This window comes from Martes martes, assembly GCF_963455335.1.
Source record: "Martes martes genome assembly, chromosome: 1".
NCBI classification, from domain to species: domain Eukaryota; kingdom Metazoa; phylum Chordata; class Mammalia; order Carnivora; family Mustelidae; genus Martes; species Martes martes.
The window spans coordinates 202,712,302-202,735,597 of NC_137888.1; the positions used below are offsets into that span (position 1 = coordinate 202,712,302).

At 55.4% G+C, this 23,296-nt stretch overlaps 1 protein-coding gene across 2 annotated transcripts in view; it reads right to left on the bottom strand.

The window, feature by feature from the left end:
- Positions 1–7,735: 7,735 nt before the first annotated feature.
- The window catches only part of KLHL26 (kelch like family member 26), a 28,373-nt gene continuing 12,812 nt past the window's right edge, over positions 7,736–23,296 (bottom strand). Inside the window, exons 2-3 of one of the 2 annotated variants that reach the window (XM_080810366.1) lie at positions 12,830–13,012; positions 7,736–10,623 (exon numbers count right to left, since the gene is read on the bottom strand). In XM_080810366.1, coding sequence (XP_080666492.1) covers positions 9,042–10,623; positions 12,830–13,012 — 1,765 coding nt within the window. In that variant the 3' untranslated portion in view covers positions 7,736–9,041. The remainder of the gene's footprint in view (positions 10,624–12,829; positions 13,013–23,296) is intronic. The other variant, XM_080810367.1, reaches the window with a different exon arrangement.

The following is a 23,296-nucleotide window of genomic DNA, read 5'->3' on the forward strand; positions in this document are numbered from 1 at the left end:
AGATCCAGCACTGAAAAGGGTAGCAGGGTCTTCCCAGTGGCAGGAGGGTGACCCAGGGAAATAAAAAGCTTCTGACATCTAACTGTTCATTCCCAAGCGGAGGGACCATGACCACCAATATCAAAGGTTTATTTTCAGAAGGCTCCGGGGATTTCCAGGCACAGACAGGGTTGGAGCCAAGAGGGGCAGCTAGGGAATAGTGGGACACCTCTAATTAAACAAAAACCACACTGGAAGTTCGGAAGGGAAGAAGGAAGGAAAGAAAGATTCATTTTTTTAAAACATACTTCTTACTAGGGTAAGGGATGGCTGGAGGGGTTGCTGGTGGTGATCATAGAGGGATCACCAGTATTTTCTGAACATGCTTTTATTCACACTTTACAACTATTTACTGAAATGTCCATATTAAGTATATACATACATAGATTTTAATTTGGATTGTCCTGGGCACTACCATTACTTTATTTTATCCTTTTTGTTCTAATGGTTTTGAGTACTTTTGTGGTCTTCTAACCTTTTTGACTAACAAGCATCTGCCCTCCTCTTTTGGGTGCCAACAACCAATTGCCCTTCAGGGAACATTCTGCAATTTTCAGTGTATGATATGTAGATGGCATGGGCTTCATTACCCTCTCTCCCCACAAACACGCCTTCCCAAGTTGAAAGTCTTTACCAATCATCAGAGCCCATTGCTTTGCTTTCACGATTGGCTAGGGAAGGCATGTGGTTCTGTTTGCCCAGTGAGATGCAATTCTGGAATTTTTGCTTAAACCACTGGAAAGAGAAGCACCTTTTTGCTTGGATGGCTGGTTTGAAGGATACCACAAATTTGCAGTGCCAGATGTCACTACTTAAGAGAGATGTCCCAAGAATGTGACCCTACACAGAGAGAAAGAAGCAAAGTTAGAGAGACACTGAGCTCCTGGATCCAGCCATACCTGAATCTGAACCCTCCTGCATTTTCAGTTATACGAGCCAAAAATTTATTCTCTTTTTTGCCGAAGTTGGCTTGAGGTCTATTTTCCATCTCTGGTGCTAAGACCACAGCTTCTGGGAGTCAGGTGCAGAGCTGGGCATTCCACAAATATGACTTCCAGTTCCAGCCACCATCCTATAAGATTAGAGAGGAAATAGAGACAGAGCAGGAATGGCAGCTGCCTGTACCAAGTTAAGTGCCAGAGCCAGGACTAGACCTCAGGTCTGACAGCAGAGCTTGGCTTCCTTCTCCACACTGGGTTTTGTAAGGTTTAAATGCTGCTAATACATGTCAGGTGCCTGGCTCACAAGTGCTCAGAAATTGCTGGTTACCCTGATCACTTACATATGCCTGCACTAAGCCAGTTTCTGGGCAGAGAAAACAAAAAAGATTTGGTAGTAGCAGGGGTTATCAGGTCACCGAACCGGGCCATGCCCGCAGAGCAGAGGTGAATAGCCAGTGCTCACCCTACTCACCCCCATTCACCCCACACCCAGGCAGTAACTCAATCTGTCCTAAACCCTGGTGATGAGTCAGAGGAAGCTGTGAGCCTGCTTATTGTGCAATGGCCGGACAGTGACCCAAGCCCTCCTCCCGCTCCATTGACCCCCAGTCCCGAGGAAGGCGAGGCTGAAGTGTCTGGTGACCAGGGCAGAACCCAACCCTGGCTGTTTTTGCTTTCTTCACTCATCAAAGAAAGCTGCTAACGCTAGTGTCCTGGGCGGGCTTCTCGGAGCGGCCCATGGTCTCTGTAAATCAGGGTGGATCTCATGCTCCCCATCACACTTAAGAAAAAATCCACCCTCCTCCTGGCGACTCAGGAGGCCCTCATCCCCCTTCCGCCTCCCTGGCCTCTCATTCCAGCCAATCCAACCTCCTTGCTGTACCACCTCCAGATTTCGGCATGCACTGCTGCCTCTGCTGACTGCTTCTGCATCGTTGTAGCACCCTCCACCTTCTCATGTTTCAGGTCTCTCCTCTGAGAGACCCTCCCTGAGGGCCTATCTGAAATCTGTCCCTGTGTGTGTCTCATGACCTGGGAACATCCCACTCTCTGAAGGCAGCTGTATCCAGGGTCCTGTCTGCACCATGCTAGACCAACTGAGACCAGAAGCTGAAAGTATGTTCACCCTACCCAAACATTCCTGGGCTTAAGTTACCTGTGTGATGCACAAAGGACAGAGACATACCAATTCCTTAGTCTTAAGGCTTATTCTTTATCCCTTGAAGGTTCTGTGTACTTTAAGCCTCATTAAAAAAAAAAAAAAAGATTTATTTATTTTAGAGAGAGAGAGAGTGCGCAAGCAGACTCCCTGCTAAGCTCAGAGCCTGACACAGGAGCTCGATCTCACAACCCATGAGATCACGACCTGAGCCAAAATTATGAGTTGGATGCTCAACCCGACTGTGCCACCCAGGCGCCCCTAAGCCTCATTCTATACTTGCCTATTCATTCCGTTTTCCTGGATCCCCAGAGCTAACAGAAAACTAGGTACAGAGGGAGAGTTAGGAAGTGTTTGTTAAGTGAATAATTTTCTGCCTGGGAAACTCCTATTCATCCCTCAAAACCCATCTCAAATGCTCCCACGTCCAGAAAGTCCATCCCCATCCCTAAGAAGAGCTGTGTTCCTCCCTCTAGGGTCACCCAGCCCTGGGTCCTTCTCCAGCCAATCCCGACCCAAAGGGGCTGAGAGGGTCCAGTTGTTGACTAGTTCCACTTTAATTACACAGCACATCCAAGTGTGAGCTAAGAAGTGAGTCCTTTTAAGCCACTTCCTGCTGCATGTAGGATACGGTTTTCTCTCCTCTGCTTCATAGTTCTGCCTAGCTTCCTTTGTTCCTGGCCAGCTTCCCCAGCATCAGCTCCCACTCTTCCCTTTCTTGCGTCCACCACACCAGCCTTGCTGCATTCTGCCACAGGCTCTCTCCCTGCCTAGAAGGCCTTTCCTCTGCATCCAGACCATAGCACTCCTCAGCATAAAGCTTCTAAATACATCCTAAATTAAAACCTAAACTCCTGGACCACCTGGCTGGCTCAGTCAGAGGAGCACACGACTCTTGGTCTTGGGGTCATGGATGTTACTTGAATAAATCTTAAAAAATAATAATAATAAAATAAACCTAGGGACGCCTGTGTGGCTCATTCGGTTGGGCGTATGCCTTCACCTCAGGTCATGATCCCAGAGTCCTGGGATTGAGTCCTGTGTTGGGTTCCCTACTCGTTGGGGAGCCTGCTTCTCCCTCTGTCTGCTGCTCCCCCTGCTTGTGCGCATGCTCTCTCTCTCTCTTTGACAAATAAATCTTTAAAATAAATAAATAAAATCTTTTTAAAAATAAAATAAAATAAACCTAAACTCCTGAGCATTTCTTTGTGGTCCAGCCCTTACCAATTCTCCACCTGTGTGACAACAGAAAAGTGACTTCACCTCTCTGAGCCAGGCTGTCTGGTATTAAATGAGAACAGTGGTACTCCTTCTTGCAGGCTCTTGGGAAGATTAAATAGATAATGCATGTAAAGCACTTAGCTCAGCGCCTGCTTCCTTGCAAGCATTCAATAGCTGTTAGGGAAGAAAACCCTACCTCGAGATGTTAGTTTTCGTGCCTTGCTTTTCTGCACTGCCTTATATGGAATCTTAGTCAATCCGGGGTACCCACATTGCATAGAGGTGAATTCGGGCCATCAGAGCGGGAAGGCAAAGAGGAAAACCATCCAGAGCCCATCTTTGACTTCCAAACCAGGCCCTCATCAAAGTTTTGAAAAGGCGAAGCAAGAGCCAGGTTTGATCATGAAGCAAAAGGGGAGAACCTGAAGGAAGCCAGAAATGGCCAGGCATGGAACGCACCCTTTACCATAGAATAGGAAGGGGTTTGTCCCCCCATCCCAGGCTGAGTGTAGGTTAAAGGGGGAACAGGGCAGGGCTGCCAAAGAGGGTATCAAGAAGCTGGAACTAAGGGGACAGGGAACCAGGGAACAGCTTTATGGGATGGCAGGACAGGGGCAGTGCCAACAGTCCAGTGGCTCCCTGGAAACCACCCATGCTGAGAGGATGTCTGGAGTAGGCCTTCCAATGACACCATGTTGCCCTGAGACTTGGACACGCTCCGACTGAACTCCCCACACAGACCCCTTCCCTGCAGCCCAAAAGCCCAGGACACTTAGAACCCCAACCTACATTACAGAAAAGGGGTTGGCCACCGGGTGTAGATTGGCTGCAGAAGTCGTGGAGCCGGCTTTTCTATTTGATGGCCTAGTATCTGAGTCCCCTTCCAAGTTTGGGGAGACCCCACAGGGTCAAGTAGGCCCCACTAACAACAGAAGCCTCAAAGCCACTGGTATGACTGATCAAACGATGGGCCTCCGTCCCACTTTGTTCCTGTGTCCCGGCCTTTGCAACACTCTTATGTAGGTCTACCTTCTTAAGTTTGAAGGTACATCCCCAGCCCTGATTCTGGACTTGGCCCTGTCATCTGCTTTGGCCAAAGGCAGACGGGCAGAAGAGACAGCACACGGTTTCCCAATCAGGACCTTGGAAGACTCACGTGATTCCACTTGTCCTCTGGTAGCACTGTAGAGCATGCTGGCCAGCTGCTCGTCCGAGGCTGTGGGAAAGGTGGGTCTGAGACTCCTGGCTACTCCACCCGGAGTAGAGAGCACGCCCAGCCGAGGGCAGCCCAGAACAAGCCCCCTCCAGCTCAGTCACAGACACATGAGAAACAAACATCCATTTTTGCATGCCATTCAGACATGGAGCTGTTTGTTACCCAGCAGTGGCAGCTAACACACTGAGGTCGTCCTTTTCCCCACTCTCTGGGCAGCTACAGCATTGACACAGGATGTGGGCTAGGCCAACAGGATGTTTGCACTCAGAGCAAGTGGTGCAAAGAAGCAGCATCGAGACAGGCATCTGGTTTTTAGGGGCAGCTGTGGCTGAGTGCCAAGGGCAGGTGGCAGTGCCAATTGAGGCATCTGGAGTCCATGGTGATGGCAAAAGTGTCCCCGCCAACCAGTTCCCTGGCATGATTTCAGCTGATCGCCCTGGCTGCCTCGCCCCCTAGGCTTCTACTGTTTTCTGAGCCTGGTTTTCCAGCCTTCCTGCCTCTTTTGTAAGGAAATGAACAGCCTTCCAATGCACATTTTTGCCATTTAAATCAGCCTGAGGCAGTTTCTGTTGCTTGCAATAAAAACCCTGGTTTATATAAGATGGGCAATCCCCAGCATGTTACATTTATAATTTTGAAACTGTTTGAGTTACAAGTATCAGAATATCTGACCACTAGTATCTTCAGCAACACAGGCATTGTGATTTCTCATAAAAAGGAGTCTGGCAGTCGGAGGTTTCCAGGGTGGAACAGGTGGCCCTGTGATTTTGGGGCTTTCGGAGGCGGCATTTCTACACCTCACTTAACTTGCTCCTCATGGCCACAAGATGGCTGCAGAAGCTCCTGGCATCGTGTCCTCACAGGAAGCAGTAAGGGAGAGAAGGGGGCAATAAGGCCTCTCTCTTGTCCAGAAACCCCCACCCCAGACCTCCCCTTAAAGCTTGCTGGCCAGATCTGGGAAACACGCCCAAATCAAAAACAACCCTGGCAAAAGGCGTTGCCAAGAATGGCTCAGCCAAATCCTAAATTAACCCCCGAGGCTGGGCACGCTGCTGCTGGCACCAAATCAGGGCTCTGTTGGCGAGGAAGGAGAAATGGCTGCCGGGATGGCAATAACCAGGGTCAGCCACAAGATGTAAGCTGGGGCCTTGCTGTAGGCAGGAGTGTGGCTTCATGGCCCTCTTGCTCGTGGGGTCCACAGGCAGATGGTACCCAGACCATGGAGTGCATGAAGCTCTGCTCCCACCTCCCCAGCCCAGGACCTCTCGGACCGTGCCTCCAAGGCCAGGTGCCCCTAATAAAACCCGTGCACCGAGTCTCCACCATGAGAAGCGAAATCTCCAGGGCCTGTGAGAACACAGGAGAAGGAGCTACGTTCTCGGAGACAAAGCCAGAGGCAGGTTTCCAAGCTGGCCAGGTCCGGGGCAGATTCCCACCTCACACAGCTCCCCGGAGGCCCCCTTGGCCTCTCTTGCTGCGAGGCCCCAGAAGTCACATTTGGCCTGCCTCTAGCGGGCCTGAATCCCACCGTCCCCGGAGACAGTGTTTTCCCACAGCCCGAGCCCAGGTGTGGAGGGAGGCTCCTGCCGGCTGCATCCAGGGCCTTGGTGGGGAAGCAGGCCATCTGGAAGCAGACGGGCTTTCCCCAAGCTCAGTCCCTACATGCAGTGGCTGGCCATTCATGGCCCCAGTGCCCAGGATGAAAGGTAAAGGGAGGAGATGAGGTGACAGGCTCTAGACCCCTTCAGGGTGCTCTGTAGAGAGGCCCAGGCTGGTCCAAGGGTGAGTGTGAGTGTGTTTGTGTGAGCAAGCACGTGAGCATGTTGTTGGGCATATGAGCAAGGCTCCGTGTGAGCACCAGTGTGACCATGTGAGTGTGCATGTCACAGTGCGTGAGTGCAGGTGTGCATGTGAGCTTACGCCTGTGCGTGCATTTGTGTAAGCGTGTGTGTGCAAAGACATGTTCCGCCTTTCTCTGAAGGACACAAACGTTCACAAAGTGAAGATTCAAGCCAGTTTCTGCTAAATTAAAAACAGCTTTTTCGTGTTTAAAGTTTACAATACGAAAAATAATTTTCCTTTCTTCCGGCGGGGGGGGGGGGTGAAGAGGGAGGGGCAGGGGGCCCCTGAGAACATTCCATGAACCAGCCCAGACGGTTATGCACAATCGACCGGGTTAGATACGGCAGCGCCCCCCCGAACCCCACCCCCCGCGCCGGCACCCCTGCCAGCTCATTGGGGACAAGATGTTCTGAGGTGTGAGCTGATCTGGGGGGACTTGCAGCTGGCAATAGATTCTCACTGCCCCCCTGAAGGGGCCATGCCTCTAGCAGGGAAGGGTTCTCCTTGGGGGAGCTCAGGTTGGTGGAGGGGGGGGGATGAAAAGGGACTGGAATGTTCTGGTAAGTCCCCAAGGGCTGCTGCTTTCGTTTCAATGCCCCTGGCAGCATGGGCTCCTTCCTGGTTCCCAACCAAGTTTTTATTTCAACGCCGCCCCCCACCCACACATCCAGCCTTCTTCTGGGGCCCTGATGGCCGCTGCACAGGAGCACCAGGCCTGAGGGTGCATTTTGAGGGTGATCCTGGACACCTCCCCTCTCAGAAAGCTGTCCGTGAACAGCAGGCTTTCTCCACCAACATACAGCCCGGTTCACGGCAAGGCCAGCCACGGGAGCAGGGGTTGGGGGCAATTCACAGAGCTCTTATGCCCATATGGAACAGTGATGACTTCGTGTTTCTTTTAGGTCCTGCCCTGCGTCTCCCCCACAATGCCCTCCAGGGAGAGGGGCTCCCCAGCCTCCCCATCTCACACCCCAGGACTGAGCAGATGGAGACAACCTGCCAGGAGCTGGGGGCTGTCTGGTGGCAAGGGGCCAAGCCACCAGGCCCATGGAACAACCTGGAGAGAGTCTCTCCAAAGGCCACCCAGCCCAGGGCAGATTTGCCCTCTGTCTTCCAGGCACCCAGTAGGAGTTCTGGCCACACCTCTCACTGCCCCACACCCTTGAGCCGAAGGCCAACCCCCCTTCCAGCTCCCCTGCAATGTCAGAAAAGGGCAAAGAGGGGAGGGGAGCCCCTAACCGCATAGAGGACATGAGGAATCTGTGACCCATCAGGCCCCACAAGCTCAGCGCTGGGCCTGCTCCATCTTTTCACCAAAACATTTTTATTAAATGAAGGAAAATACTAGGAGACGACATCTGCTAAGATAGGAGGTTAATTCTTTACACGGTGAGTGGGTCACAGAGACTCGACATCAATCGTGCATTAGCAGCAAGAGACACTTTAAGTTGCCCCAAGGGTACAAATCCCATTTATAAGACAGTAATGCCAGTGTCTTTAAAAAAGCAAAACAGAACCCCCCGATCGAAAAAAATAATAATAAAAAAAATGAACAGCTTTAGAGGTTTGACACCGAAACAAACGTGGCCAGAGATGCCGCAAAGCCCTTAAAAGAACAGACCACACCACCCGCCTGACTTCCCTTGTTGAGGCGGCCCAGGCAGGCCTAGAGGCACGACATTCAGCACACGGGACAAGGCAGGAGTGGAGGGCTGGAGAAAGGGAGGGAAATAAAAAGTATGAGACCTGTAGGAATGCAGACACACTGTGAGTTCTAAAGCAAGTGTCCCCCTTGAACCAGGGGGCGAGGACGGGAACGGGGGCATCTCGGCCCACTCCTCCTCAAGGCCCCACGAGACGCCCAGCGCCAAATGGAAGGCTGGTCAATTGTGACGACCGTCTCTGAGAGCTGGGTATGTTTTTCCTTCTGGAAGTGGATAAACACACACACCGAAGGTATTGGGACTGAAGACAGGCATGGAGACAAGTGCGAAACGCTCCTCCAAGGCCACCCTCCCACCCACCCCAGCAGCCTGGGCTTGTTGGAGGCAGAAACATGCCCACCCTTGAGGTCAACCCTTAGCTGGGTGCTTCCCTGCCACCTCACCAGCTCCTGGGGGTCCCTATGTTAGAGTTTGGGGGTGGTATTTATTTTAAAAAATAGATGGTGCAAGAAACTTGGGAGGGGGGCAGGGCACAAACCAGGGATTTGGGGATCGACGTCAAGGAGCTCGAATCCAAATGTCTGAGGTCCCCAAGCTGGGAGAGGAGAGAAGTGGGGCAAAGCCACACAACCACATCTCAAAGGAGACCCCAATTCCCTCCATGAGCGGGGACATGGGACAGGTAAAGAAACCTCCTCAGGTGTGACTCTGCTGCCACAACACGTCAGCCTCATCGCTGGCAGCCTCCCTCAGTGGGCACAAAGCCAGGATCTGCTCCGGGAAGGAAGGAGGGACCCCAGGAGGGGGCCTTATCAATGCAGCAGGCCCCAAGGCGTCAGCCCTCACCACGTCAGCCCACGGGCCAGGGGTGGTTCTGTGGCTCTCGGCCCCAGTGTGCGTTCAGCACACCCCTTACAGAGACAGCCTGAGGCTGGCCTGGCTCCCAGGGGTGCCAGGAGCTACCTCCTGGTCCCTGACCGGGGCAGCAGGACAGGGGCACAAGCGATGCCCGCGAAGGACTCTGGGAAGTGCAGGTCACGCTCCCACTCATCCGTCTCCGTGTTATACACCTGCACAATGCCCGTGACGTTGTTGAGGCGCCAGTTGTAACCCCCCACGATATAGATCTTCCTATCCAGCAGGCAGCAGCCAGCCTCCGACTGGCCGGCCCGCATGGGGCTCACACTGGTCCACTGGTCCGTCTCAGGCACGTAGTACTCCACTGCCAGCACGTCAAAGCAGCGGTCCACATGGTCCATGCGGCCCCCAAGGGCATAGATGCGGCCGCCGGCCCCCACCATGGCATGGAGCACGCGGGGCTCGCTCATGGGTGCCTTGAACTCCCACTGGTCAGTGGCAGGGTCATAGCAGTGCAGCGCCTTCTTGTCCTCCACGGAGATGCCGTAGCCGCCGGAGATGTAGAGGCGGCCCCCTGCCGAGGCACCCGCGTGGCCCCAGGTGCGGCGCTTCAGAGAGCAGGCGTAGCCCCACTCGTTGCGCCGCGGGCAGTACCGCTCGACCGAGGCCAGGCTGCCCGCCCGGTTGCGGCCACCCGTGGCGTACACCATGCCACACAGCACGTTCAGCTGGAACTGAATGCGGCTCTCCTGCATGGCCTGAAGGCGCAGCCAGCGGTTCCGGTGCGGGTCGTAGCGGTAGCAGGCGTCCACCGCACCCTCGCCGCTGCGGTACTGCAGGTGCTGGCCCCCGGCCACGTACACAAAGTTGTCGAGGACGGCCACGCACGTGTGGCTGCAGCCCACCTCCATCTCAGTGAGTTCCCGGAAGTGGCGGGCGCCCGGCTCAGGCAGCTGGTACACCTTGCTGCTCACAGAGCGGTCGCTGTCAGTGTAGGGTGTGCCTCCAAAGGCCACCAGGGAGGGCACGTCAGAGCGCACAACCGTGCGCGGGGACTGCATCTCGTGCTGCCGGAAGGGTAGCACCTGATAGTTGAAGGCCTCCAGGAGGTACTGCCGGCACAGCACGTCCTCCACCATGATGTCCAGCGTCTGCACGCTGTCCACCAGGTCTGACGAGCGCATGAGCGGGAAGCGGATGTGGCAGAGCACGTGGCTGGCGCGCGGCCGCCGGGCCGGGTCGTGTTGCAGCCAGCGGACCGCTGCACGGAACAGGTCGATCTCCGCACAGCTCTGCAGCCGATTGCTCTGCAGGAAGAAGACGAGGCGTTCCAGCGGGAGGTGCAGGAAGTCCTCCTCCTCCGCAATCTGCAGGAAGTGCTGGAAGGTGAAGGCATCCACGGACTCCTTGAGCGAGGCCAGGCTGAAGGTGGTGGCCATGTGGCCGATGTTCAGGCAGGTCTCTACACTCATGGCGGCCTTAAGGAACTCCTCGCACAGCTCCACCACAGGCAGCATCTGCAGGAACACGGCCGCACCCAGCACGTCCTGCACGCAGTCCAGGTCCAGCGTCACCTCGGCACTATACGCAAAGTCGATGATGTGCCGTAGGCCACGGGCGGACACGCCCTTTAGCTCGATGACGTCCTGGCTCGCCTCCCTCATGCCACCCGTGAACATGGCCCTGAAGTTCAGAAACACAGCACGTGGGCTCGGGGTTGCCAAGGGGGCCTCATGGACTGGCCCCTGGACACCATGAGCAGGGCACAGCCAACCAGGGTAAAAGAGGCCGGATGCTCATTAAAGACACGTAGAAAAGAAAAGAAGGATTTTTAATCCACTCAAGCCATGTGTCTTCCTACAAACAGCAGCTCCCCCCTCGGCCCCTCTGTGTGGGGGTACATCCAGCCTACCCAGAGGTGTGGAGCACTGGCTCAGAGGGAGGGGGCCAGGGAGCCACTCATAGCAGGGCAGGTACAGGAGGGCAGGAAAAGGCCAAACGTTGATTTTGGCCATGAGGCAAGTGCCAGCTCCACCTTGGCACCCAGCCCTGTTAAGACCACACACACAGCAGGCTCAGGAGAGGGTGGGGACCCCAAGAACACTGTGCACCATGGTTCTCCGAGTCCAGCCCCTCACCAGCACCAGCAGACACATGTGGGCATGTGGCTCCACCACCCCGAGCCCAAGTCTCAGTCCCATCACCCACAGATGGGGAAGGGGTGAGGGTCCCCAGGTCAGAGCACCCACTAAGAGGCCCCACCAAGGTCACTGTCATCTCTAGAGAGAGGCCCAGACAGGAAAGCCCTCTGAGAATGGCCTACAGGAGCCCTAGTTCACTGTGAGACATCCCCCACCCCCAGTGAGTGAGTGACATTAGCTGTCAGCCTTTCTGTCCTGCTCTGGCAAGTGGTGTTAATGATGTGAGCACCAGTGCGAGAAACAGGACCTGGGTCACAGCACCCCCTGGCCTTTGGGGGAGCCCCCATCAGGAAGAGGGGCAAGAACCCCAACAACCTCTGGGAGTGCATAAGAGGTTCCTCTCATGGGGCAAGCACATATTGTGATGGCTGACCCAGGAGAAGGAACCTCTCTCATCCATTCATCCAACAGATGCCTGTCCCCCAGTCACACACCCAGTGTGGCCTGGGCTCAGGTCCCAGAGTGGGGACAGCTGAGCTGGATGCTGCTGTGGGGCTGCCAACTAACAACTGCCCAACAGTCTGAGCAACGGCACCATGGAGCCTTCTAGGAGCAGTGCTTGGGCAGCCCCTCGGACCCTGCCCCTTCTTGTCCCCATGAGTCCCATCAGCCCATCGAAGGCAGAGGCAGCCACGGCGACGGGAGGGAGCTTTGCCTTTTAAGGCCTTGCCGGCTGCAGTGCCAGCGCAGAGGAGCCTTTAAAGGGCATTTCTGGCTGGGCCGGCCCACCCGTCCCCAAATCCAGAATAAAAATAGACACGGCGCCCCAGATGGCTTGGCTGCTCCGGCTCCCCAGAACAGCCTTGTTGAGCCTGGGGGGCGGGCAGCTGGGGGGCGCACCAGGCAAGCCGTCCCAGCCTTGCCACCCTAGCCTCGAGGACCATGCAGCCCTTGGAACGCACCTAAGCTGGGGCTCTGCAAGACAGTCTGAAGGGGCACCCCAGCCACCACTGGCAAAGCAGGGTCAGAAAGCCACCCCTAGAACAGCACCCCAGCTCTCGCTGGCAGGGTCATAGCCTGGCAGGAGGAACTGGCCAGCTGGTCACTGAGGAAATGAGGGAGACTGTCCTCAGCCCATGACAGTCCCCAGCTGGTGAGAACGGCCCTAGTCCTGCTCTAAGGGGCCCTCACTCCCCAACACAGCCCAGCACAGGAAAGGGGATTTTAGGAAAGGGCTCTCGAAGCAGACTGAGCAGTACACCCAGGAAGGCCTCACCTGTTGTGAAGGGACTACTGACACAGCCTGGCACGCATGGGGACCCCCATCTGGGCGTCTCTCCTATTCCTCAGCCTGAGTACAGGAACCTATGGGGGCAGAGACTTGTATCTGTCTTATATCTATTGGATCCCCACGGCCAAGCACTGGGCCTGGTACACACAAGTGTCAAGTAAAGACAGAATGAAAACAAGGCCAAGCCCTGCTACTCCCCCAGGGCAGAAGCAGCTAATTGGGTGCCAGGGGCCACCTCTAGCCCCCAGGCATGTTCTGCTTGCCTACACCATGTCCCCCAAAAGTCTGAGAAAGTTACAAACCTAGAAAAAGCTTCAGATTTACTGAATGTGTGGCCAACACCAGCCACATTCCCTCACAGACATCCTGCCTGGCTGGCCGGCTGGTGCTGAGGCCACTCCCTCTTAGCTGGGGGGGGGGGGCACTCTCCAGCCTGCCCCCCAAGACCTGGGCTCACCTGAAGTAGTCGCTGCAGGCGGCCAGGACCACCTTGTGTGCGTGGAAGGTCTCTCTGTTGATGGTGAGTACAACGTCCAGCAGCTGGCCCTGGGCACGGAGGGCAGCAAGGCCCTGCAGGAGGCTGGTGCTATGGCCGGGCGCTGAGAAGGTGCACTTGAGAGCTCCATTTTTGTCAGCCATGCTGCAGGAGAGCAGAGGTGGGGGCTGAGCTCAGAGGCCTGAGGTCTGTCTAATCTCTGCCCAGTGACATTGGGCTGGCCCACCTGGGCTCTGAAGCTGCCCCAGGCACAGGCAAAATCACCAGAACTGGCTCTGGAGAAGCAGACACAAAACCGGGGTCCCCATCTCATTAGCCACCTGCCTGGCAACTGGCCTTGGCAAGGGACATCACCTCTTCGGCTTCCATTTGCCACCTGTGAAAGGGGCAGGGTTTCTCCTAGGATCTGAGGAGGCTCTAATGCCCATTTTGAGTTTTGTTGTTGTTGTTGTTGTTTTTAAAGATTTTATTTATTTATTTGACAGAGAGAGAGAGATCACAAGTAGGCAGAGAAGCAGGCAGAGAGAGAGGAAGGGAAGCAGGCTCCCTGCTGAGCAGATAGCCCGAAGCGGGGCTCGATCCCAGGACCCTGGGATCATGACCTGAGCCGAAGGCAGGGGCTTTAATCCACTGAGCCACCCAGGCGCCCCCCCCATTTTGGTTATTAATTGAGCAAGGATTCACGTCACATTGAATTCATCGTTTTAAAGTGAACAATTCAATGACATTTAGTACATACACAACATTGCGCAACCACCACCTCTAGCTAGTTCCAGAAAATCTTCATCCCCTCAAAATAAGACCCCATCCCCATCAGCAGTCTCTCCTCACCCCCCTCCGCCAGCCCCTCGCAACCACCAATCTGTCTTCTGTCTCTGGATTTGCTTCTTCTGGACACTTGGCATAAACAGAGTCAGGTACTGTGTGGCCTTTCACATAGGGCTTCTCTCGCTCAGCATGTCACGAGGTTCACCCATGTTGTCGTGTCGTCCTTCTCGTGGCTGAGTAATGTTCCATAGTGTGGACAGACCAAGTCTCCGTGTCACATCACTGCTCCTATGCCCTAGCAAGCCGCCCCCGAGGGCAAAGCCCTTGTCTGTCCCCTGCAGGGGATGGGGTGGGATTAAGGTGCTGGCTCGGAGCTCCAGCGCAGCTGTGGAGGAGGAAGCTACAGCTTCAAGGGCAGCTCTGGTCCCCAGGGTCGGGGGCGGGGGGTGGTCACAGGCCAACAGAGGCCAATCGTCTTGGAGGCCCAGCTACTTGGACACCTGCCCAATGAGCCCCTTGAGCTCAGCACCCCAGGGTAGGGCAGCCACACAACCACAAAGTCATTTTCCAAAGTCTTTGGCTCTGGGATCTACTTGACTGTCGAATGGAAGCGAAAAGCCCATTGGTCCTACCTCCGAAGGATAAGGACACAATAAGTAGCTTGTAAGACCAGAGCTGTAAGACCACACAGCAGGACTTGAACCCAGGCTCAGGATGGGACAGAGTGGGTGTGATCTCCCTATCTGTCATGGCCAATGAAGCGGGCAAGGGGTGAGTCTCAGCAAATTGTGGGGAAGCCACAAAATCAAGAATATCTACCCTAAGAGGATGGGTTTGCCTATCGGGATAGTTCAATGGGGGGATGGAGACAAGTTAAACAGAGATTGCTGCGCCTCAAAATAACCGTTCAGGAGGCAAAGGTCTTCTTAGAACAAACAATGAACTTGAAAAAAAAGAGAAGAGGGGCGCCTGGGTGGCTCAGTGGGTTAAGCCTCTGCCTTCGGCTCAGGTCGTGATCTTAGGGTCCTGGGATCGAGCCCCACATCGGGCTCTCTGCTCAGCGGGGAGTCTGCTTCCCCCCCTCTCTCTCTGCCTGCCTTTCTGCCTGCTTGTGATCTCTATAGAATAAATAAATAAAATCTTTAAAAAAAAAAAAAAGGGAAGAGGTGGAAACAGCCCAAATGTCCACCAAAGGGTAAATGGGTAAACACAGTGTGGTCATCCACACAACGGAATAGTCCTCAGTCATAAAAAGGAATGAAGCTGATTCACGCTACAACGTGAATGAACCTCAAAAACATCACACTGAGTGAACGAAGCCAGTCACGCGAGGGCGTAAACTGTACGATTCCTTTTATATGAAATGTCCCAAACAAGCAAATCCACAGAGACTGAAAGCAGATTCGTGGTTGCTGGGCTGCGGGAGGCGGGTGGGGAGTGACAGCTAATGGGCACAGGGTCTCATCTGGGGGTGAGGGAAATGTTCTGGAACTAGATAGAGGTGATGTGTGCACAACACTGTAAATGCACGAAATGCCACTGAATTGTTCACTTTAAAATGGTAGATTTTATGTTATGTGAATTTCACATCAGATTAAATAAATAAGACTAAACAAAAGGATATCTGAGCTTTCTCAGGTCTGCATAAAACCCTGCCATGGCCCCCGCCCCCTCACAGTATATGAGGACTTCTATTCCCCCCTTGCCCAGCTTACCCCCACATCCCCTCCCCTCCAGCACCACTGTCCCCTCTGCTGTTTTGTCTTGAAAAACTGGTTGACTATATTAAAGAATGAATGGTTTAGGAGGCCCTATTACATCACTTCACCCCCCGAACACAACAGGAGGGAACAATGCCATCACCTCTAGGGTCAGGCCACTGTGGGGTCAAGAACCCCCACCAGGACTCTCCCAGCCCATCCCTCACCCACTCCAGGCCAAGGCCAAGTACTCTGCTCTCTCCCCACGGCCTCCAGCTCTCTGGAACTTGCTTTCCCATTCCTGGGACTGACGCCTGCCCACAAATGAGGGCCAGGAATGTGGGCACTGGTCTTTCCAAGAAAGCAGGAGAAAGAAGGCTCCTCAGCCCTCACTGTCCAGCAGCTCCCAAAACAATATTGGGGATAGAAGAGCTGATGCCAAACACAGGGCACACTGTCGGCGCTCAGTCAATGCAGCTGCTGCCAGTTGATGGTCCCTGCCCTGCATAGACCACCAGCTCAGTGGCTCCTCCATGAGAGCCTCAGGAAATGGGGGCAAACCAACCAAGGACCAGAGGAGCTGCAGGGCCCTGGGGTGCTGACCACAGGCCCGCAAGGTACTCAGGGTCCTGGTGTGGGAGGAGAAGGGGACATGGGACATGGCATGGGGGACACGGGACACGGCAGGGGAACATGGTTGCACTTGGCAGACCTCCCACCCATGGGAGGCTGTAGCGCATGCTTCAGAACTCAGCACCGTGCTCCCCTGGGCCAGTAATGCTGGGACGCTGGTGGTGCCAGTGGCCAGAGCCTGGGTTTGCCCAGAAGATTTGGCATACAGCCCTCCTGAAGGCCACAGAGGCCCAGAAGGCCCAAGTCTCTAGTTTGGTCTGGTTGCCTCTCCCTGCCAGGTGGAGGGGATGTCCACCTCACATGCCCCCGTTCCCCTCCCATATTGTTACATCAAGACTGCCGTGCCTGACACGGCTGCTGCTGGAAATTCAAGTCTCTGTTCTTCCAGTTTCCCACAATCCACAATCCACCCAAGTTCTGCAGATCATAAAGGGAATGTTCAGGGACCCTCGGGCTTCAAAGTGCACCCATCCTCTGGTCAGGGCTGTCCTTCAGCATACAGCCCTGACTGGGACGTCTCCAGAAGGGCTCCCACTGGGTCTTCTCACCAACCCCCCCAACAGGCCTCTAGACCGCCTGAGATAAGCCCACATGCCATAGGAGCCTCTAAGGACCCTTGAGGTGCTCAGGTCTGAGCCCCCACCCCCTGCCCTCCTCTCACTTCACTGGCATTGTTAGCCCCTTGCCCCTTTCCTATGGGTGGGAACACACAGAGTGAACGAGATGGAGAGGCCTTGCCCAGTCTGGGGAATGGAGACCCAGAGCGGTCAAATCATCCAGAAGAGGCTTCACATCGCAGCTCTGAGCATCCCACAGCTGGGGAGGGGAGAGGAGCCTAAAGCAGAAATGTGCAGAGGCCAGACAGTTGGGGTGTCCCCAGCCCTGCCACCCCCACTGTTAGACAGCGACACCCAGCCTCTCCCTTGGAGCAGAGGGCTTGGCTGCATCTTGGGTGTTGGCCCCAAAGGCCTGGCTTCCACAAAAGGCCTACCCTGAGAAGCCCACCCTCTCCCTATAGCCCTACCTGGGGCCCGGCCAACACCAAGACAGCACCGGGAACCACCTTCCCCCATGCCACAGGCCCCTACTGCCAAAGGCCGGCACTCGACCTCTTTGTGAAGCACAGTGGCCCGGAGGCCAGGGATGGCTGGTGCGACCTCTTGGGGCCTCCCCAGCAGGGCCAGGGAGTGGAGAAGAGGCATATCTCAACCTTCACCATGCGTGTGAATAACCAGGGACCACATCAAGACCCAGACCAGACTCAGCAGGTGTGGACACCCTGGGGATGGCAGTACCATTCTCCATAGACCACACTCCACATTGCAGAGGCTGGGGGTTGTAAGAAGGTGACACTTAGATAGCATCAACATCCCACCTTCCTAACCAGGATCCCTCAGAATCCCAGACATCCAGAGCCTGGCCCTAAGCAGAGTGTTTCAAGGTTGGTCCAGGACGCAAAGGTGGGGAGATGCAGCTAAGTGAGTGAGATACACTCCTCCAGGAAGCCTGCCAGGGCCACACCACAGCCCTTGCTCCATCAGGCTACTGGTGTGAGAGGCAGAGGGCAGGATTCCAACCCCTGCTCTGCCATCTGTCAGCTCTGTGACTTCAGCACATACCCTAGTCCTCTGGATCTTCACTTTCTTGTCTGTCAAATGGGGCAGGCAGAAGCACGGATGTCATAGGGCTGCCGTGAGGTTCCCCCTTGTCTCCATCACCTCCTGGTAAATGAGGGGCAGCAGATACTTCCCTTGGCTTCCCTTTGGGCTGAGAAGGTGGCATGGCCCAGTGAGGGGCTGCATCCCGCTGCCACCCATACAAGCCACCCACATGCCCCTGAATGGTGCCAAGTGCTTAGAAACTTGAAGCTTGGAACCACCCACAGAGCACTGGCACATGGCAGGTCCTCTCTGTGGACACCTTGCCTCATAGATTTTGTACATGTGTCCCCCCCACACCCCAGTCTTTGCCATTTTGCTTTCAGCTAGCTTCATTTTTTTCTTAGAAGTTTCTGATTGATTATGAGGCAAGGCCAGAAGACTTTATGTGCTTTCCTCTAAGCTCCAGGGACTGGCAGGCACACACATGCTTCCACCAGAAGAAAGATTTCATATCAGGGGCAACTTCATTCTGGAGCCGGGTGGTCCCTGGACATGTCTGCCATGGTCCTCCATATATAAAGAGCACCAAAAAATCAATATAAAACCAGCAATCTCACAGAAAGATACACAAAGGATGTGGGCTGATGGTTCATAGGAAAGGAAGCACACCTGGCTGAAGAGACCTAAGAGTCAGCATGGCTCACAATAAGGGAAGTGCACTCAGCAAGGGAGTGGCTTCACTCCTAGGTGAGCAGAAGCATTGGCTGTGTGGCAGTAGACACTCACATTAGTTCCCAGTGGGAGTGTGAAGTGGAAAAATCCCCAGAAAGGCAGTTCAACAGAGCTAGCAAAATTCTAAAGCCTCACATCTTTGATCCAGCAAGTCTGGTGAGATTTATCTCAGGGATACTTACATATGCAAGACGATGGATCCAGGAGGATATTCACCAAATATCGTTTCTGGGGGCCAAAGATGAGAAACAAGCTAAACACCTTCCAAAGGGGTATAAAGAATTATCGTACCTTCTGACAAAGGCCTGACCTTCAGCTGAGCACAGAGGCCATGCACACTCCAAGCATGAAAATGCTCCCACCCAGGAGTTAGGACATCCCTCACCCAGAGCCCCCAACCAAGTCCACTCCAAAGCTGCTTACAAGGTATGAGGCCTGAGATACACTGTGTGGGGAGGAAATGGCCCCTTTCTGTACACACCTCGTCCTCCCTTAGGCCCTTCTCCTTATGCCCCTGGCAAGGCTCACAGTACCCAAGAGTTTGTTTTTCCCCTCTCATCTCACAGATGGCACAGTTGTCCCTGAAGTCCCTATCAATACCCCCCCCACACACCTCACAGCCTCTGGGGAGCTCAGGGAAGGAGGAAGGAAGCCAGCAGGGGCTGGAGTCCCCAGGACAGACAGGCTTGGCTGGGCGGAGGTGGGCAGGAGGAGGAGGGAGGGCTGAGGCCTGGGACCGATGACTAAGGGAAGGACCCATTACTCAGGCCAGCCCAGACAGGGGGCGGCCGGCGCGGCGGGGCCGCGGGCCCCCAGGAAGGCGGCGGCGGCAGCCCTGAGCCTGTCCGAGTCTCCAGACGGCCACCCGAGCCACGGTCACCCGCACTGAGTCATCGGAGCCAATGCGTCAGCAGCCGGGTCAGGGCGTCTCTGGAGGCCGCTTACTGCCGCCCCAGCTGCACCCTTGGCCTGGATCTGGCCTCTGAGGGGCTATGTGTGCCCCCTCAGGCCTGGCCTGGGCTCAAGGCTGTCCTGACCCCCCACTCCCATAGTGCATCCCCTACCACTGTCATTAGGCACCCCTGGCCAGGTCCAGGCCTGTGCTGGACGTGGGGACACAGCCACTGCGTCCCTTGGAGTTTCCCCTACACCAGGGCTAATGTAAAGTGGGACTGGGTAGGGTAAAGACCCCTGAGTGGACCACCCATGGCAAGACGTCCACAATCCCCGGGGGGTCCTCAGACGGCCAAGCCCTTTGTTCATGTTGTCTCCAGCTCCTGGTTGGCACCCCTGTGTGGGCTCCTTCCCCCCAACACACCAGTCCTTCGTGGGGTCACCCCCAAAACACCATGGGCTGGAATCTTTGTTTGAGAGTCTGCTTTAGGGGGACCCAGCCCAAGAGAAGATGTCCAAGTGGGGGAGGCCACAGGAAGTGCAGGGCCACACCAACTGCGGTTCCCGTACCCCAGTGACAGGGCCCCACAGTGGAAGTGGGGGCTGCCCTGGAAGTGACACCTGGTGGGGTGGGTGCTCCCCAACTCCTGCCCTCATCTGGCTGCTGGCCCTAGTCTCCATGCTTGGTTTCCCAACCCTACAGGAGAGATCTGAAGCCCCGGAACAGTTCTTTTCATTGGAATGTCGAGAAAAAAAAAAAAAAAAAAAAAAGGCAAGGCAAGAACAAGAAAGAATTTCATGGAAACATTTCTTTGGGGTTTTGTAAAATCCTTTCCCACCCCCACATGGAGCCCAAAGCTCGGGCCAGAACAGAGTCTGACGGTATTGCCCCTTTAACATACTGTTCTGACATGCAAATTCCCTCACTTCCCCTCAAAACGGAGAGCACTTCCACTTTCAAAGCCAATTTTGGTTTTATTGTCCATGTGGCTCCATGGAGCACAGCAGCGCAGCACAGCTGGTTGGCTCACACCCCGGCCGAAGTCGTACCAGGGAGCTCCAGGCCACTCCACCCGAGGGTCCCGGCTGCATCAGCAGGGAAGATGCTGCACTTCACAGGAGAGAGAGGGGACAGAGACCCAGAATGAAGTGGGGAGGGAGACCGGAGAAAGCGGGGGGGCAAACAGAAACCCAGGAAAAGGGGGATAGAGACCCAGAGAGGGAGACAGAACCCAGAGGCGGGGTGGGTGGAGAAGCTCTGGCGGCCAGCTGGTCCACCCCTCTGCCCTATTTCACACAACACCCTCCCCCTACCCCCTGTCCTCCAGCCATACTGGAAACTTCTCTGCCTTCTCCCTCCCATCCACCTCTGACTCTTAACAAGGCAGGCCCACTGACTGAGTGCGTGCCAGGTGGCCAGGCATGGTTCTTTACATGCAACTTCATGAATCCCACTCCAAGACAGGGAAACTGAGGCCCAGGACAGCCCCTCCAGTCACAGGTAGCTCCAGCACTGGCTTCTACTTCTTGATCTACCACAACCTGCTGACTGCTGAGCCCCAGGCACTGGCTCCTAGGCACGCAGCTCCGTGGGTAAAAGTGCATCTGAGCCAGAGTCCCATGTGCCCCACAAAGGCAGACCCCCCCCAGCTACTGTTGCCACGGTTACCACAATATTTCACAGCTCCGGGTACTGTGCTCCCAGCCCAAAGGATAGAATCACCATGTTCTGGCACCTTGCACGGGCCCTCAAATGTTCAGGCTGGCCGGCAGCCCCCATGCTCACGTCAGTGTGCTTCTCTTGGGACTGCTCATCAGAGGCAGGCCCGCCCTCCTCACCCCTAGCAGGGCAACAGGCCCATGCCTGGGGCTGTCCCTCCTGATAAGGGCTTGATCCCTGGGCTCCCAGGAGAACAGACAAAAGACCAGGGCTTCTGAGTGGACAAGCATGGAGCCCAGCAGCAGATGAAAGTCCTCACTGCAGTGGCCCCGCAGGCTAGGACACCAAAGCACTAGCAGAGATCCAGGCGGACAAAGACTCAGAGAGCAAGGGACTGAGACCTAGACAGACGAAGACAGACAGCCAGGGGGAAGGAGAAAAAGACCTAGAAAGGGAGAGAAGAAATCCAGCCAAGGCCCCTGGGTCCCATGTGCCCCACTGAGCCTGGGCCCTCTCTATGCCATCAGTGGTTATTTATTTCTCATTCCTGCTCATCATACTATTTTTTCCCCCACATTTTCTGAGATAATTTTCAACAGGAGGCCCAGAGCCAAAGCTTATCTGTGCACCCGTGAGTGGATCTGTGCCAGGAGGGCAGGTGCACCAGGCCGATGGACAGGGGCAGAGTCTCATCCGCTCCCTCCCACCCAACCTGCCTCCAAGCACCGGAGGCGTGGGCATGGCCACAGCCCTCCGAGTCCGTCCTGGAAACACACTGCCTATGAACATACCCTCCCAGGGTCCTGCAAAGAGCCCCAAGCCACATTTGCTCACTTCACCTTCTTCATGGCATCACCACTGCAGCCATCTCTCTACGTGTATGCCCTTGGCTCCTGCCTGTCTGGGCTCGCCAAACAGTGACAGGGTGACAGAAGAGAGGGGGTGTCAAAGAGTTCCCAGTACAAGTAACCATGCCCCCTGCAGGCCCTGGGGGCTGGCAACTCAGAGAGCCCCCACGTGACAGCGGGGGAGCCTAAGGGTGGAAAGTTCATCAAGACAGGCAGGCAGAGGTTCTGGAACCCCCATCCACCTTAAAAGAACCATCCCGAACCCTCCCAAGGACCAAGAACCCAGCATGGTGAGAGAAGTAAAACTTCGCAGGGCTTGAACTCATGACCCTGAGATTAAGACCTCAGCTGAGGGCAAGACCCTAGCCAACTGAGCCACCCAGGCGTCCCGAGAAGTGAACTCTTCAGGGCTGGGAGTAGTGGCTGGGGTCTGCCCCTGCACAGCACAAGCCTCACAACGAGTCCCCGTCGAGCCCACCCAGAAGCCCGCCCAAGATTCCATGTCCACAGAGCCTGGACTAGTCTAGGTGCCAGCTCCACTCAAGGCACGCCCTGCCGGCTCGGTTGTCCTGCTCTTCTATGACAGGGACAAACCACATGGAACCCTGCATTCCCCAAATATTCACTGGGTCACAATCAGAACTCTGCAGACACTGCCCATCTCCCACCTGTGCAAGCCAACAACGTTGAATCCCATCACTCTCCCACCTCAGTACCCCGTGGTCCTCCACAGCCTCCTTCTTCATGGGCCACTGTCAGCCCAGTGTCCCGCAAGCTGGGCTGTGACCTCCTGCCTGGGCTCTATACCATCACTCCAGCATCTGACTAAGCCTAGGACATGCAGTGACCTGGCCACTGCTGATGGGCCGGAAGACCCAGGGGCAGCACTCCTCCAATCCCCAACCTGCCCCACTCTGGCCATTTCTCAACCCTAGAAGGAAAAGTGGACCTCCAGACCCTACCTCCCTCACCAGCAGCAAGCTCTCTGCCTTCACAGTACCTCCACCCCTCCCTGCCCTGCAGAATGAGCACCTACTCCATGCAGGGCTGTGGGCCAGGGTTGTACAGATGTGGCTTCCAGCTCACCTCCTGGTGGGCAATATGGAAAGGAGGATACCACTACTATCAAGATGGGGACACTGAAGCACAGAGAGGTTTGGGCACCCACCCAAGGCCACACTGCACACAAGAGGCCCTGGCTAGTGCCGCCCTTTCTGTAGCCTCAGATGGGTAGGCCCAATATCATTTCCGTGATACAGATGGGGAGACCAAAGCTGGGCTGAGACTACTCTCCAAGGGCACTGAGCCATGACTGCATATAAAGCTGGCCAGCAGGAAGGGCAGGATGTGGCTCCTTGATGCGGGCAGGGCAAGGATGTGGACTACCCCACCAACCCTCCAGCCACTAGGAGGGACACAATCCCACTCTGCCAGGTCACCCTGCAAGAGCCTCACCCAGGCCCCTGTGTCTCTCTGACCCCAGCCCAGCTCTATTTGCCTTCCCTTTCAGTGCTCCGTCTGGTGTACCATCCGTTTCCAGCCTAGCTTTCCAAGGCTGAAACAGGAGCCTCACCAGGGAAGGACAGGGCAGG